This window comes from Peromyscus eremicus, chromosome 16_21 (genome assembly GCF_949786415.1).
Source record: "Peromyscus eremicus chromosome 16_21, PerEre_H2_v1, whole genome shotgun sequence".
NCBI classification, from domain to species: domain Eukaryota; kingdom Metazoa; phylum Chordata; class Mammalia; order Rodentia; family Cricetidae; genus Peromyscus; species Peromyscus eremicus.
The window spans coordinates 30,106,861-30,122,957 of NC_081432.1; the positions used below are offsets into that span (position 1 = coordinate 30,106,861).

The 16,097-nt window shown below is 48.6% G+C and overlaps 1 protein-coding gene across 1 annotated transcript in view; it reads left to right on the forward strand.

The window, feature by feature from the left end:
- Positions 1–13,406, forward strand: part of Fhl2 (four and a half LIM domains 2) — a 74,993-nt gene extending 61,587 nt beyond the window's left edge. The window contains exons 4-6 of the mRNA XM_059282064.1: positions 5,090–5,259; positions 8,144–8,330; positions 12,830–13,406. Of these exons, the coding sequence (XP_059138047.1) occupies positions 5,090–5,259; positions 8,144–8,330; positions 12,830–12,981 (509 nt within the window). The 3' untranslated portion in view covers positions 12,982–13,406. The remainder of the gene's footprint in view (positions 1–5,089; positions 5,260–8,143; positions 8,331–12,829) is intronic.
- Positions 13,407–16,097: the final 2,691 nt, after the last annotated feature.

Here is a 16,097-nt window from a genome sequence, read left to right on the forward strand (position 1 = left end):
CAGTGAATTCCCACACCATCTTCTCCAGGGTTTCTCCCTGGGTCTTTCGAACTTTGCCTACACTGCTGTGACAGGAGCGTAGATGATCTGGCTGTTCAGTGCTAACCACAAGAGCTCTCAGTGAATGTGTCTTCCCATGCTAAAACATGATACACAATCTGGAAGAGCCCAGCCAGCCTTGGCTAATCAGCAAGCCTAAAGTCCCCACCTCTGACCTCTACACATATGTGCCATGTTCCCCATCCATCCTGTGAGCACACCTCCCCCTCCACACAGACACACACACAGGAGGGGATATGGGAGGGTTCAATTTGAGTCAATAGTTTCGAGTTGGTAGTTTCAACTTTAAAATCCAAAGCAACCAACGGAATAATTCTGTGCCATTTGGTAGCCAGGTCTCATCAATGTGTGAAGAGCATGATGCTTAGAGACAGTTTAGAACCAGCCTCTGACTTGTGACGCCCTGGATGTTCACAGCCTCGTGCACGCCAGTACGCTCTGCCGCTGAGCTGTATCCACAGCACTCAAGCTCCGACCCCTTCTGCGGGAGAGCCATTAAGCAGCTCCACTTCCTATTTTATTTCTGGCTTGCTCTGCTTTTGGCAAAGAAGAGGTGCTTGCAGAGTTCTGGGTGACAGACTGACATATGGGAAGTATTTGGGGAAGATATCTGGGGCGAGAAGTAATACTTTTCCAAAGCAGATAATTAGACCTTTGGTAAGGTAGATTCTTATTGCTACAACACTTCTCTGGTTCATACGACTTTTAAATGACTGTGACATCCTGTGACAGGAACAGAAGCACCCCGCCCCGAGAGCACAGCTGGGGAAGAGTGGGGAAGACAGAGCTAACTGCATGGCAACCAGGGATGCTTGAGTTCTAGGCCACATTCACTAGAAACTCAGAGCCCACGTGGGGTATGACAGTGGGCACTGGAGCATTGCCCACCAAAGGCTGCTCCCTCCCACGTCAATCATCAACCTACAGGCCAATCTGATGGGGGCATTTTAGTAACTGAGGCTCCTCTTCCCCAGGGATTCTACCTCAGATCAAGTTGACAAAAACAGACAACATCCAGCACGAGACTCTATCTTAAAAAAGAAAAACAAATTAAATCTTCTGTGGTCTTCTGAACAAGGGTCCAAGAAAGTCAGTTTGCAGTTCCTCTGGTGGGCAGGGTCTCTCTAGACCCTCCCCATGCCTGCAGCCCAGCCACACAGGTGCAGTCCAGCCATGCTGCTGCAGCCCAGCCACATTGCTACAGCCCAGCCACGCTGCTACCACCCAGCCACACAGCTGCAGCCCAGCCACACAGCTACAGTTCAGCCACACTGCTGCAACCCAGCCACACAGCTGCAGCCCAGCCACACAGCTGCAGCCCAGCCACACAGCTCCAGCCCAGCCATACTGCTGCAGCCCAGACACATAGCTCCAGCCCAGCCACACAGCTGCAGCTCAGCCACAGGCTCTGCATAGTGCTGCCTCTGTTCTCCCTTTGGCTTTGTTTGTTACCCTCACTGCAGTGCTCCGCCCACTTCTGCTTGACTCCTGCTAATTCCTGATCCCTCCACTTTGCCCTGTCCTTCATGCCTAGAAGGATCTTTCGTGCCTGGGAGCAGGCAGGTGGGCCCTGGGGAGGTAAAGGGACAAAGGAAAGACTAGTGTTGTCAGAAAGCAGCTGGGGCAGCTTCTTGGTGAACTATACCAGCGTGGGTGCAGGACAAGTGAACAAGGAAGTCCACATAGGCAGGGTGGCTCATTTCCTTCACTTGAGTTCCGGGACAGCATGGTGAAGGTAGAGACGGAGGAGTCACGGAGGCCTTGTGCTGTAGTGAGCACACATAGCCTCTCTAGCAGGGGATAGAAGAGCAGTCCTGGAATCCATCCCGATGATGCATCCCCATGTGATCCATTGTGCTGGAAGAAGAACCCACGTGGTCTCTGCTTCTTGCCCTAGGTGTGGCCAGGAGCTATGTGAGCTTTGGTCTGCTCACCTCACAAGGCGGTCATGGTCTGCAAGACTCTCCTCTCTCAGTGCATGGTTAAGTGAACCATGCCAATCAGAGTTGCTTTGAATTCAGAAGCAGCACAGCTGATGGGACCATACCACACTCATGTCCCTCTGTGTACAGCAGGGACATATGCCACAGCATTGACCCTCTGTGCTCAGCTCCTCCTGAAGCCTCTCTGATGCTGCGGATGTCCTTGTGAACAGCAAGTGAGCCATGGGAGACCAGTTTATTTTGTTCCTCCATCTGCCCTGTCGGTCCAGGATACACCCTGGCTCCTGCTCTGGATCCCCAGCTCTCCAGGGCAGAAATGATAGTTCTGAAGTCACAGACTCTCATGGGGACATTGCTTCCTCTCCCAACAAGTCTCAGAAACTTGCCTGCCCTTGATTCATTGAAATTGTTTGAAAAATCTCAGTTCAGGGGGCTGCTGGGGACAGGAACTTGGCTTTCGGTAATTTTCACCTGTCTGAGACAGACTCGAGGCAGGCTGTCAGCGAGCGGGGAGGGGTACAGGTATGCCAAGGAATTGCCTCTTATGATGGTGGAAAGTGCGACATCTGAGGGGCATCCCCACACTTCAGCTTCCGCTGGAGCATCCAGATTCCACGGGAGGCTGGAGGTACACAGGCAATCTCTGAGTTGGTCTTGAGACTTCCTACCCTGGAGGAAACCTTGGTCTCTACTCAGAAGGTTTTCAGCTGATTGAGGGAGACTAAGGGGTGTAATCCTCTTCATTCTAAGTCTGCTGGCTGCAGCCAGTAATCCCACCGAAAAACCACATTCACAGCAGCGTCAAGACCAGGGATTTGTTGGTATTGCTGGTTAGTAAGAGATAGGATATCTCCGCTCTGCCAGATTTGCCTCAAACTCCAGCTCAAGAGATCCTCTTGCCTGAGCCTTCTGAATGGCTGGTACCACAGACATGCCTGTACCTAGAAATGCTTGTGATGTGATCACTACTGTAGCTAACCATATTCAGTGAGAAGTCACTTGGCTGGTGGCCTGCTTAACAGCATCAGCTCAGACAAGAGCAGGGGACCGAGATGTACACGGTGATAGAAGAGCCAGCCCCTGGGTGCCAAGGGAACACATTTTAAAACTCATTCTCACCCGGATTCCAGTTGTTAGTGTCATTTTCACTTCAGGACCCATCGCCCCAGGACAGACTGTGTGCCTTCACTTTCAAATTCACTGGGTGTTACCCACACATGCGCCCTGCACATTTTACATAGTCTACATAAGACAGAACCCGAATTTCTGCTCTTTGAAGAATTAGAAGCTGAGAAAGTGGCCCAAGAATGCTGCCTAATAACCATGTAATAATTTCCAGTGTATTCCTAACCACCTGCAGCACAGACGTCTCCTGACCAGCCTTCCAGCCAGCTAAAGCATAGCCCACATGCTGCTTGCTGTTTTGACTGAGAGCTAAGGACTGGTTCACAGGCACTCGCATTATCCAGTTGCTTCTGCAATCTACTGCTTCATATAAAGCATTTTGATTTAGCTCACTGTATAAATACACACCCATGTTGGGGCTATGAAAAACCATCAGCTCATAAATCCAGAATGTTTGCTGTTGGTCAGGGCTGCTGATGGTGGAGTGACCAAAAACGTGTTTCTGTTTTCTAGGATGTATTGACTGATTGGAAGAGCGATAGAAATATCTAATGACAGTAGGGACCCAAGACTAGCTTTAGTTCTAGTTCATGGCACAGTGTGGAAAACCAGAGCTCCATCACAATGTGGCTTTCTCATGGTCTGTTGCGTGCAGCGGGTGTTGCAGGGATGCCTCACCGCACTGGGCTGGAGGCTCCAGATCACCAACTCCCCAGAAATTTATTTACTTTATTTATTGTTTTCTGGGTCTGTTTGTGTGCATGTGTGATGTAGGGGGAGGGGTGGGGGAGGGACATGCCAATGCCACAGTGCCCTTGTGGAGGTCAAAGGGCATCTCTTGGTTTGCTCCTTCTATGGCGGATTCCGGGGATCAGACCCTGGTTGTCAGGCTCCCCCGGCAAGAGTTTTCACCTGTTGAGCTATCCCACTGGCCTCCAGTCACTTCTGCTTTACCGTAAACCAGAGGGATGTTGATTAGCGGAAGTACAACTGAGACCCACCAATGAGAGTGCTCAGCCTACATTTACTCTGCTTTCTGATAAAATTGAATGTTTAAACTGGACACAATAATATTAGGTAAAGTAAAGTTATGTGGACCCAAGGACTGTGGTTTCTTGATAGTTGGTCTTGTAATTGAGGTGGGTGGGTGGCACACGCAAGGGGGACGCACAGGGCAACAGGACCATGCCCATCTTTCGGTGGACTGGATAGAGGAATGTGATACCTCACTATACTGCCCAGAAGGGTGTGCACAATTTATTTTTAATTTTTTTTATTATTTGTATTGCTTATTTCTGGAATTTTCCATTAAATATTTTCAGTTTGACCTAAGTTTGACTGTGGATAACTGAAACCATGGGAGGTTAAACCATGAGTGTAGAGGGGGCTGTTATCGTCCCTATGTGGCAACCTTCACCAACACCACCCTGTAAGAATGAGCTGTGCTGGCCGGGCGGTGGTGGTGCACACCTTTAATCCCAGCACTCGGGAGGCAGAGGCAGGTGGATCTCTGTGAGTTCAAGGCCAGCCTGGTCTACAGAGCAAGATCCAGAAAAGGCGCAATGCTACAGAGAAACCTTGTCTCAAAAAACAAAAAACAAAACAAAATAATAATAATAATAATAATGAGCTGTGCTGAATTTCATCTATGTTTCGTGATGCAGAAAAGAACTTAGATTTTGATTTTCATTTAACATTTCCAACCACCGTATTTAACGTAAATCTCAAGCGCCTACTATGTACCCATATTCTTCTAGGATCACATTGATCACATTTTTAGGATCACATGTAAAGCATTGGATCAAAAGTCAAATAGAAATTATCTCCAGTTAAAGGTCTTTGAGAGCAGAAGAGACTTACCTTGTCATGAGACTCAGTGGTAACAGGCCGCGGAGGCACGCCACTGGGACTCTAAGCCAGGCTAAGGACAGCTGCTGATTTCTCTCGCCCTCTCCCCACAGGTACCCGAAAGATGGAATACAAGGGCAGCAGCTGGCATGAGACCTGCTTCACCTGTCAGCGCTGCCAGCAGCCCATTGGAACCAAGAGCTTCATACCCAAGGAGAACCAGAACTTCTGTGTGCCCTGCTATGAGAAGCAGTACGCCCTGCAGTGTGTGCAGTGCAAGAAGGTACCCAGCTCCCCCGGGGCCTCCTGAACCTCTCGGTTCCCATCCTTGGCCAGGCTGTCATGAAGCAACACCTGTCCTAGCTCCAGGCTGTGAGAGCGCAGCCATTTCTGACTTGCACGTGTGTTCTCGGGGGCATCTGCGCTTTGATCTACTGGGTCTGTGACCTGGTCTCTATTTCAAAGAGATGAGCTCTGAGAAAAATTCATGGCTTCCAGAACATTTCCAAGTGTTCATGGCCTGATGGTGGAGAGAAGTGAAACTCCCTTTCTTAACCTGTCTCTGTGAAGCTGATCTGGAATCAACAAGAGCCGTAGAAGGGGGCTGCCACTCTCTCCCACACACAGCTCCATGAATGGTGGCATCTCCAGGGCCCCATTGACTTGTGCCAGCCTGCTAAGTTAGGCCTTTCCCCTCCCTCGCTTCCTTGCTCATCAGTGCCCTCTCCTCCCTCACTTCCCTGCTCGTCTGTGCCTTCCCCTCCCCTCATATCCATGCTTCACCGGCTCCCACCACATTTATGGCTGTTCTTTGTTGATTATTCCTGCACTTTAAGTTCTTGTTTCTCTGGGATATTTTTCTGCTGTGCAGCTACCTCCTCTAGTTTGGAAACAGTTTGGTCCTTTTCAGCGAGGCTCATCTCGATGTGGTAGAGGAAGCTCGCATGTGGGTTCATCCATCATGAACTCTGTAAGCGAGGTGGGCAGCTCATCTTGAATGCCTTGTTCACCCGTGTATGTTTGATGGCCATAGAATCGATTCATAATGCCTGACGTTCTCTTCATGTGTGCTTATGCACAACAAAAACCTGAGCTCTGTTTGGAGGTCATTGACCTTGAGATCAGCCCTGAGGTCAGGCTACAAACCTGTAGGCACCCCTACAAACTCCACATTGCTGCACCATGATGGCGTTCCCTGCTCCTCCTCTGAGTTACTCCCTCCTGTCATATGCCTATCTGTGTGGTCCTTTCAGTTGCAAAAGTGCAGGTGGCACAGCCTTGTGGGGTGCATGCCTTTGCATATGTGCTCCCTAAACACACTCAGGACTCTCAAGGTAGACACAACCCCCACTCCCACCTCCGTCCCCCACTCCCCCACCCCCTGCCTCCCTGGGCAATGAGAGCAGCCCTGGAGCACCAGGGGTCTGAAGCCAGACAGGACACCTTCAAAGGCTGGGTTTTAACGTGGGTGGAGATGATTATGCAGCTAGTGGGTATCTCGATGCATGTCTTGTGGGACAGGACAGATTGTTCAGAGTAGGCAACCAGAGAAACCAGCTAAGCTGGGGCGGGCGTGGAGACTGGGGGTGTTTAGGGAAGAAATCTCCAAGAAAGCCATGCTGAAGCTGAAATGAAGCAGAACCTGCTGATGTGGTGTGAAGAGGGGTGGAGGGTGTGAGGAGAGGTGAAGGGAGTGTGTGTGGGGGTGGGAGGTATGAAGAGAGTGAGAGAGGGGGTGAATAGAAGGGGTGAGAAGAAGTAGAGGTGGGAGAATGTAAGGTATAGGAGACCGTGGACATGGGATCCGGGGCACAGAGGGAGGACTTCCAGGCAGAGTAAACGACACCTCACATATACATGCTTCCTGTGTCTCCACAGAACATGGAGGGTCAGAGTATTTTCCATAAATTCTCTTCCTGGGATAGGAGAATGACAGGCAAAGGATCTCTGATGTATGGCCTAATGACAAGAGAGCAGGACAGAAGGGAGTCCTGATTCTTCTTGCCTTGTCATTAACCAGCTATGACTTCATTCTCGAGCAATGCCTGGGCCTTAGCTGATTCTTCTGGAGCACAGGAATAGCATCTTGCTGCACAAGCCTCCTACAAGAACCCCAGAAACTGCCAAATGTTGCCACAATAAGTAAAAAACACCAAGGTGTGGCCTGGAGTATTTCCATTCTATTGTCCTTCACCACTGCCTGTCAATCTGAGACCTCAGACTCCCCCAGTTTGACTCCACTCCTCACCCATCATTTAAATTCATAGGAAAAGCAATGTTTGAAGCTGGGCGGTGGTGGCACACGCCTTTTATCTCAGCACTTGAGAGGCAGAGGCAGGCGGATCTTTGTGAGTTCGAGGCCAGCCTGGGCTACAGAGTGAGATCCAGGAAAGGCGCAAAGCTACACAGAGAAACCCTGTCTCAAAAAACCAAAAAAAAAAAAAAAAAAAGAAAAAAGAAAAGCAATGTTTGAAGATAACGAGATGCAGTTGAGGGCTGGCGAGCTGTTTAGCACTTTGTAGCTTCTTCACAAACCTTCTCTGTCTGTAAGGCAGGGTGAGGATAAAGGCTCCCAGGATGCTGGTCCCTTCCAGCCACACCAGCAGGTGCCAATTCCAAGTGTCTTTAAGCCTCCCCCTTCCTGCCCTTCTAGATACTTGTATAGTCTGGGCGTGTGAATAGAGGTGGAGAGGTCACCACTTGCTGGTATTTGCAGGAAGGCTTGCTTCCACAGAGATTGTCCCTCGCTTCATCAGTGCAGGTTCGTGGATAGGACTGAGGTGGTGAGGTCTTTAGCCACGACTCGCTTCAGTTACAGGGCTGCTCAGAAGCAGGCGTCGATGTCCTCAGTGTTGTCTCAGTGATCTGTGACTGCACCACTGCATTACCCTCCTGTTCGGGAAGGTGATGATGCCCCATAGCACCCATGCCTTCTGTTCCCCTGCACAAGTGGAACCCAAGGACGCATCATCACTAGGAAGAAAGCCGAGAGCCACAGTAGTGGTATGGGGGGGCTAAGTGCCTGAGGTTTGAGGTGCCTTTACCACTTCAACAAACCGGACCTGTGCAGCGGGGTGGGGGTATCTCGCATCATCCAATGGCAATCGCCGCAACAGATGCCTACCAGACACCGGGGCGGCCCTGACTCTTGCACTTGTCTCCCCCAGCCCATCACCACAGGGGGTGTCACTTACCGGGAGCAGCCCTGGCACAAGGAGTGCTTCGTGTGCACAGCCTGCAAGAAGCAGCTGTCCGGGCAACGCTTCACAGCCCGGGATGAGTTCCCCTACTGCCTGACCTGCTTCTGTGACTTGTACGCCAAGAAGTGTGCTGGGTGCACCAACCCCATCAGTGGTAAGTGTCCGGGAAGGTCACTGCCGGGGGGGGGGGGGGGGGGGGGGATAGGCTGTCTGCCTCCTGGAGCAACATGGTGGCCGAGAGTGTTAGCGTGGGTGTTGTTAGCATCCTGAGGGCTCCGCGCCCAGCCCCACTTTTCTGCCTCCCTTGCTGCCCATCCTTGGCACACTGCTTGTGCTTCGGCAGGTGACTGATGGCATCCCCTTGTCCGGTCGTGGAGAACCATTGGCCTGTCATTGAGTGCTTCTGCTTGGGTCTATGAGTCTGTTCTAATCACATGAGCAAAATGCATGATTCGTTTCAGCCCCCACATCAGACTTGGTATTTGGAAGTGTCCATGTCATTTTAGTGAGACTCATCTAACCACAGACCACAGCCATATGGGGACACAGAGCACAGCCACATGGGGACACAGGGCACATTCTGAGTAGCTTATTCATAGCACAGTGCCCGAAGTGTTTGACAAAGTGAGAGCCCAAACTGTGCTTGGCTGGCTGGCCAGTTATCTGGACTGAGCTATGGAGTATGTTGAAGATACTGAAGGTGGAATCTAGATGGCTTCAGACTAAACTATCACCACGTACCAATCAGTGGCCAGGTGGAGAGAGAAAACTGCAAGTATCCTGTCAAATGTAGGATGTTTCTTGAAGTGGATTTTCCGACCCCATTCATTCATTCCATCTGTTCTCATTTGCTTTTTATTGCTCTGATAACCACCATGATCAAAAGCAACTTGTGGAGGAAAGGGTTTATTTTATCTTACAGCTTACAGTTAATCACAAAGAGAAGTCATGGCAGGAACCTGGAGGCAGGAACTCAAGCAGAGCCTGAGGAGTGCTGCTTACTGGCTTGCTCTCTGTGTCTTGCTCAGCCTGCTTTCTTGTATAACCCAGAGCCACCTCTCCAGGGGTGGACGTTCCCCACATTAGGCTGGGCCCTCCCACATTCATCGTTAATCAAGAAAATGCCTCACAGCCTACTTGCCTGCAGGAAGAGGTTTCCTCTTCCCAGATAACTCTAGGTTGTGTCGAGTTTGCAAAAAGCTAACCAGCCCACCATGGCTTCATCCTTGACACACAGTCGGCAGACATATCTGGCAGGGAACAGCAAGCCACGGACTTTCTCCTGTAGCGTTGTAGGGTCTTTATACAGACACACTTGCATACCCCTGTTCACCTTGCCTAGAGCCAAGTCGCCCTGGTCCTACTCGCCTTCCTAGCTGGCAGGACTCTGGAATCTACCCAGAGCTCACACTTTATTTGCATGTAAAATTAGAGTTTACAGAATGATTACACTTTCCTTTGTCAAGACATCTGAATCTAACAACTCATATACCTTGATTTCCTCAAAATTAGTTAGGGAGGAAAGTGGGACATTTTTCAGGGGCACATCCATCTTTGGTGCTATTTTCATAACTTCTGTTGAGGGAAACATTTGCAACACTTTCTAATCTACAGAAAAACAGTATAAATGTGAAGTGCTTTAGTATTAGACATGGATATTTGTTGCAGTTATCATAGAATTAAAAAAAAAAACTCTAGGAAGAACATGATTCTCTGAAAAGCAGTGATTGATTTTCAAAAACATGTAGAAGGACTTTGAAATTGCCACTAAATCGTACTTTCAGCCAGATTTCCAGACTTACGCACTGAGCTTGGATGAGGTTTCAGATAGGTCTCAGGTGCTTTTCCACTTCAACACAATTTACACTGCTGTTGTGAGTAAATTGGAAAACACTACAGATTTTTATCTGCAGCGATGCTTACTTCTCATCCATAATCGATCACATTATTTATCCACACAGATTTGCAAGCATGTCTAGTCTTTAACATTGATTTACAACCCTACATCAATACCCATGATGCTTTTAGTGACCCACAGATATGCACAGAGCAGCAGTAAGTTTGAGTTCCCAGACGTCTATGTTTCTGGTTGACACTGGACAAATGAAGCCCTGCCTCTATGTTCCAGTTCCTTCTTAAATAAGTGTATTTTTGAAGACATACCTGATTACAATGACATGGTTTTTTTTTTTTTTTCCTCACAATTTTGTGACGGGGGCAGAGCATTTCCATGTAGTACCCTAAGTGTAAAAAGAATGTGCCTTAACAGAGGAAATACATTAGGGAAGGTTCATCCAAGCATTCTAGTGTAATTGACCACAGTTTTAATGTCAATGATTGTATATTATATTAAAATGTCTCATATTCAAAGAGAAGCACACAGAGAGGAACATCTTTGAGTTGGTCTACTGAAATTTGACAGAGGAGTTTAGAAACCTACTCTGTCTTTCTTAGAAGCAGTAGTTCAATATTTGCTAATTCAGTCTTGTTAAGGGCATTATGGGGTATAACCACCATGAAAAATCAGGATTGATTATATAATATATATTCATAACGCGCGCGCACACACGCACACGCGCGCGCGCACACACACACACACACACACACACACACACACACACCTCCTTTAGGAGTCTTCCCTGTGTTCTGTTCGACTCCCATGTCTACGTCTTGTTCCATATGCTAGCATTTCAGGGCAGAAATAGAGCCTCAGAGGAGGTGCTCAACCTGGGACTGCTGCCCTCCATGATGTTCTCACATCTGTCTTCACACAGACGCCCTCACCACCAGTGCTCATCTTTGCTCCAGCTCTCTGCTGCAGAATTGATCAAGTGTATGAGGGGAAGTATGGAATGGTAGGGATGCCAAAGTTTCCTAAAAGCTTCTTGGAGGGATGCTGGAGGGCAGCACCGTGGTTAAGAGCACTGGATGCTCTCCCAGTGGACCTGGGTTCAAGTCCCAGTACCCACATGGCGGTGCACAACTGTCTGTAACTTCTGTTCCAGGGAACCAACACCCTCTTCTGGCCATTTGCACAAACATGGTGCCCAGACATATATTCGGGCAAACACACATATAAAATTAAAATAAAAACCTCAAAAAAAAAAAAATAAAAAGCATCTTGGGTTTGCAGCTCACTCAGATCCATCCATCTGCTAAGAAGAGAAACCATCATTTCCCTTGGGCAGCCCCGGGAACTTTCCAGAGCTTCCTACATGACTCAGACACGCAGAAAAGTTACAGTGTCAAGACCGAAACTCAGATTGGGTTCTGCCCAGGGCCAGGGGGCCAGGCTCTGCTTTTAGGAATACGAAAGGCAATTTATATGGAAACCAGATACTCAGTACTGCTTTTTCCTCCCTTGTGGTTCTGTGGAACGAACCCAGAGCATCACACCTGCTGAGCAAGTACTGTGCCATTGAGTTACATCCTCAGGAATTTGCTTTTTATTTATTTATTTTTTAATGCTACAAGCTATTTAGGGAAGGAGGGCTGAGGAGCTTTGCTGGTGTGTCCCTCCATCAGGAGCAGAAGTGGCCTTTGAAACACCAAACCCTGGCATGGCTTGCCAAAGCGGAAAAACTTGACACTTTCCCGGTGTGGAAGGGTTAGAATAGGAACAAACTCGTGAGTCAGAGTCTGTGTGAGTCTGAGAACTGGTGTGGGTGTGGCTATTTGTTACAGTATGGCTTATCACACCGCACTCTCGATAACTGAAATTCATCATCTAAGTTTCCCCAGAACACATGGCAACTGTGACCTAAGTCCATGCATCCCATCCTTTGTTTCAGGGTGGCCAGTGGCCATACAGACCACCTGCTGTTGATAGCACAATCAGCACCCTGTGTACCTTAAATATCTCACGGGGACTAGTCAAACGTGTGTCAGCAGGAGGACGGAAGTGAAACTAGTTAGTTTGCTTGTTTACCAATGCTGAAACAGGGCTGTAGCTCAGGATTCAAATGCTTCCATTGCATGCCTGGCCCGGGGCGGCCTCCAGCTCTGTGAAAAGATAAAACTGTCGTTTTTGCTCAGTCCTTGACACTTTCAAGGGTCAGCTCCAGCCTGTGACCCCGTCTTCCCTCATTGTACTGTACCCCGACTCACTGAGCCCCTTCTCTCACCCCAGATCCAGCTTCGAGAGCTGGTCCCAAGGTCACCCCTCTGCAGGCTGGTCCTTTTCTAGCCATTCCAGGACAATTATACCTCTCCCCTTCGGCTTCTCTGCATCCACTCCCTTTGCTACGGCACCCAGCAAAGGCACAGGAACCTGCTCCTTTTTCTCGTGGGGAGCAGGTTTCATTTCAGGAGAAAATAGATAATAATCCAGGAAACAGCAGACACTGTTCTTCCCACAGTGCCGGGGTTGGAAGTGAGGACACTTGGTGGGCAAGTACTCTACCCACTGAGTTCTACACCTAGCCCAAACAGGCACTTATTCACAGCATGTTATCACACCCTTTTGGGGACCAGTTTCTGTGCCTGTTCTTCCGATGACCCCCGAGTTCCTTGAGGCTGTGCAGGGTCGATGATTATATGTGAGTTCACTGCTCCCCATCACTCATCATTTGAGCCGCACCAAGTTGAGGCGGATCAAACTTGTCTTTTTCGGCTCTGCTGAGGTTGGCCCTGTGTTTTTTCTTTGGCGCACAGGTCTCGGTGGCACCAAGTACATCTCCTTTGAGGAACGTCAATGGCACAATGACTGCTTCAACTGTAAGAAGTGCTCCCTGTCCCTGGTGGGGCGAGGCTTCCTCACAGAGAGGGATGACATCCTCTGCCCCGACTGTGGGAAGGACATCTGAAGGCCGTGCAGCAGCTTCAGCTTGTGTCTCAGAGATTCTGGAATTTTCTTTCATAGCCAGGCAATGCTGTGTTCCGGTTCCCACCAGCCACCCACGAGGCTTCCTCTCAACGTCCCAGCTTCCTGTTCATTGAAATCCTTTAGTTATCTGCGCCACTTCAGTTCCAGTGGGGTCTGTAAACCCTGGCCGGGAGGATGCCTTGGAATTTTGTAGAAACGCAAGGCACATTACATGAAAAAGTGTGTCTCCCGAGTGTCTTTAAAATGCATCCTCTTTCACTGCCTATTTAATTTTTAAGTGCAATTACCATTTGTTATGAATGTGTTTTCAAGGGAGAGCTGGGGTTTGCAGCTTTGTAATGTCCTTTTTGTGTAAAACCCAGAGTAAGATGTATGTGACTGAGAATAAACTTATTCAGAATAAAACCTTTGGCCCAGCATGGTGTGTGAAATAATGATTAAATGTTAGGGTCTCCCTTTAAAGAACACTTTCCTGGGAGGGCCAGTGACCACTACCTGCAGTAGATCCTGACAGGTCAGAGTGCAGGTTGGGCTGGGGTAGTATTCATCCAAACTCCACCACACTGTTTCAAGAAAGCCTTCTGGTAGCACCATGCCTCGGTCACTAACTTTTCTTCCTCACAAGCTCTCCTTCTCTTGGGATACAAATTTTCTACATTTAATTCATGAATCTATGCTCCAGAATATGAATGGCAGGAGACCCAGCTTGGCTCTGCCCCATCAGCATAGACCTGTGTAAGCCAACGGTTCTCAATCTGTGGGGTCACGACCCATCTGGGGGGGTCAAATGATCCTGTCATAGGGGTTACATATCAGATATCCTGCCTATCAGATACTTACATTACAATTTGTAACAGTAGCAAAATTACAGGTATGAAATAGCAATGAAATAACTTTATGGTCAGGGGTCACCACAGCATGAGGAACTGTGTATTCAAGGGTCACAGCATTAAGAAGGTTGAGAACCACTGGTTGGCTGTCTTCTTATCCATCAAGTGAAGACACAAGCAGCTGGAGGCCAGAGACAGCACCTGGTTCCTTTAACATCCTCAGCTCAGCACCCTAGCAAGGGAAGACTCACTGAGGCACTGAGATCTTCAGGGTGTGTGTGTGTGTGTGTGTGTGTGTGTGTGTCGGAGGTGTCAGAGTCACACTTTGTAGCAATCATTCTGCTTTAGCCTCCCAAGTGCTGGAATTACAAGACGGTCTACTGTATCCAGCTCATCTTCAGGATTTCACTGAAGAGGAAAACACAGACACACAGAGAACTCAGGCTGGCAGCAGCCTGTGAAAGAGTCTTGCCTAGTGGCTGAACTAGGACACAGTGTGCTAATTTGTGAGCCTGACAATGCATTCGTTTCTCTTGAGGATGGTAGGGTGGCGACTTTTCCCCCTCTTCTTTCATAAGAAGAGATAGTATGACAAAGAAGCAAGTCGTACAAAAGGAAATACCTCTGTTCAGTAATGTAAGGTCAGTTTTTTTAAATAGGTCCAGGATGTCCTATTTTTTTTTTTAATTTTTGACAATATCAAGCATGTATGCAATGTCAGTCATTTTTCACTCACCATTTCCTCCTCTAGTCCCCTTCCCACTCAGCTGAACCCCAAGTCCTCTCCTACCTTCCTGCTAGAATCCGCCTAGTGTTATTAGGATTGCTCGCATGAGTGATATTATTTACTCATTTACAATTTACCAACCGCTACACTACTGAAAAAAATTACTCCCCTTTCCAAGCAGTCATTAATTATAATAGCTCCTCAGGGAGGGGTGGAGCCTTCTGAACCCCTCATCCCCACATGATGGAATTCTGAGGGGCCCCACTGTGTGCTGATAACCAGAACTGCTGATTTCATGAGTACAACAGCCACGCTGTGGCCGGAAGACAGCGTTTCCCATCAGTCCTTCCTGCTCTCTTTTCTGCCGTGTTTGCTTGCATGGAGGGATATGGATGACCATTTAGGGCTGAGCACTCGGCGGTCACTTATTCATCACCCGCTGCATTAATCATCATCCACTGCAAGCCTGAGAGCAGCAGCACCAATCTATGGGTACAGACAAATATTTAGAAGGCAGCTTGATACCACGAGCCTTTAGCAAAACCACAGGTTCTCCACTAGTGCTTGGGACTTTCTCACTGGCTTCTCAAGTCAGTGTCTTACTCTGGGTGGTGTTTAATAGCATGTGAAAGTGGGTGTGGTAGTTTAAATGAGGCATGTTCCCCAAAGTCTCCAGTATTTGGACACTTGGTCCCCAGTTGGTGGCGATCTAGAGGAAGTATGTCACTGGGGGTGGGCTTTGAGGTTTGATAGCTTTACCCCACTTCCAGTTCATTCTCTGCTTCCTGTGTGTGGACATAGATTTGCTCTTTCGGCGTCCTGCCCCTGCTGCCATGCAGCCCACTGTGATGGATTCTTATTCCTCTGGAACTGTAAACAAAAATATACTTTCTCCAGAAGTTTCTTTGGGTCATAATGTCTTATCACAGCAACTGAAAAGTAACCAACACCACTATGGGTCCTCTGGGACCTAAGGAACATTTTGTTCCTAAAAACAACACTAAAAGAAAGCTGTGACAACTGAGATTCTTCAGGGCTAGACTCCATCCCAAGCAGGCAGTCCAAATTGTCAGTGTCCATGTGGTTCTGGCTTCAGAGTCATGAAGGACACACAAGGAAATAGGCTGTAGAATTTCCCTCCAAGGTTAAGGACAGCCTCTAGGGCCAGCCCTGTGGCAGGAGAGTCCCTGCATGGAGGCCTTGATGGGCTATTTCCTGAAGCTGTGAAAGCGAAGCCTGGATTGTACTGGAGACCACAAGATGTTGGAGAGGACAGAGCTATGGGACATCTGCTGGGCACAGCTGCACACAGAGAGTGGAACCAGCTAAGGAGGGAGGAGTATGTTACAGGCAGCAAAGCTGGAAGGGTGGAGCCATCTAAGCCCTTTGACATCACACATGAAGCTTCGGGATTTGGAGTTTGTGTGGCTGGGTATTAGTCTTGCTTTGGTTCAGTACTTCCTTACTATGCTCCCGTTCTATCCTTTTGGAATGGTTAATACATATCCTGTGCCACTATATGTTGTTGGAAGTACGCAA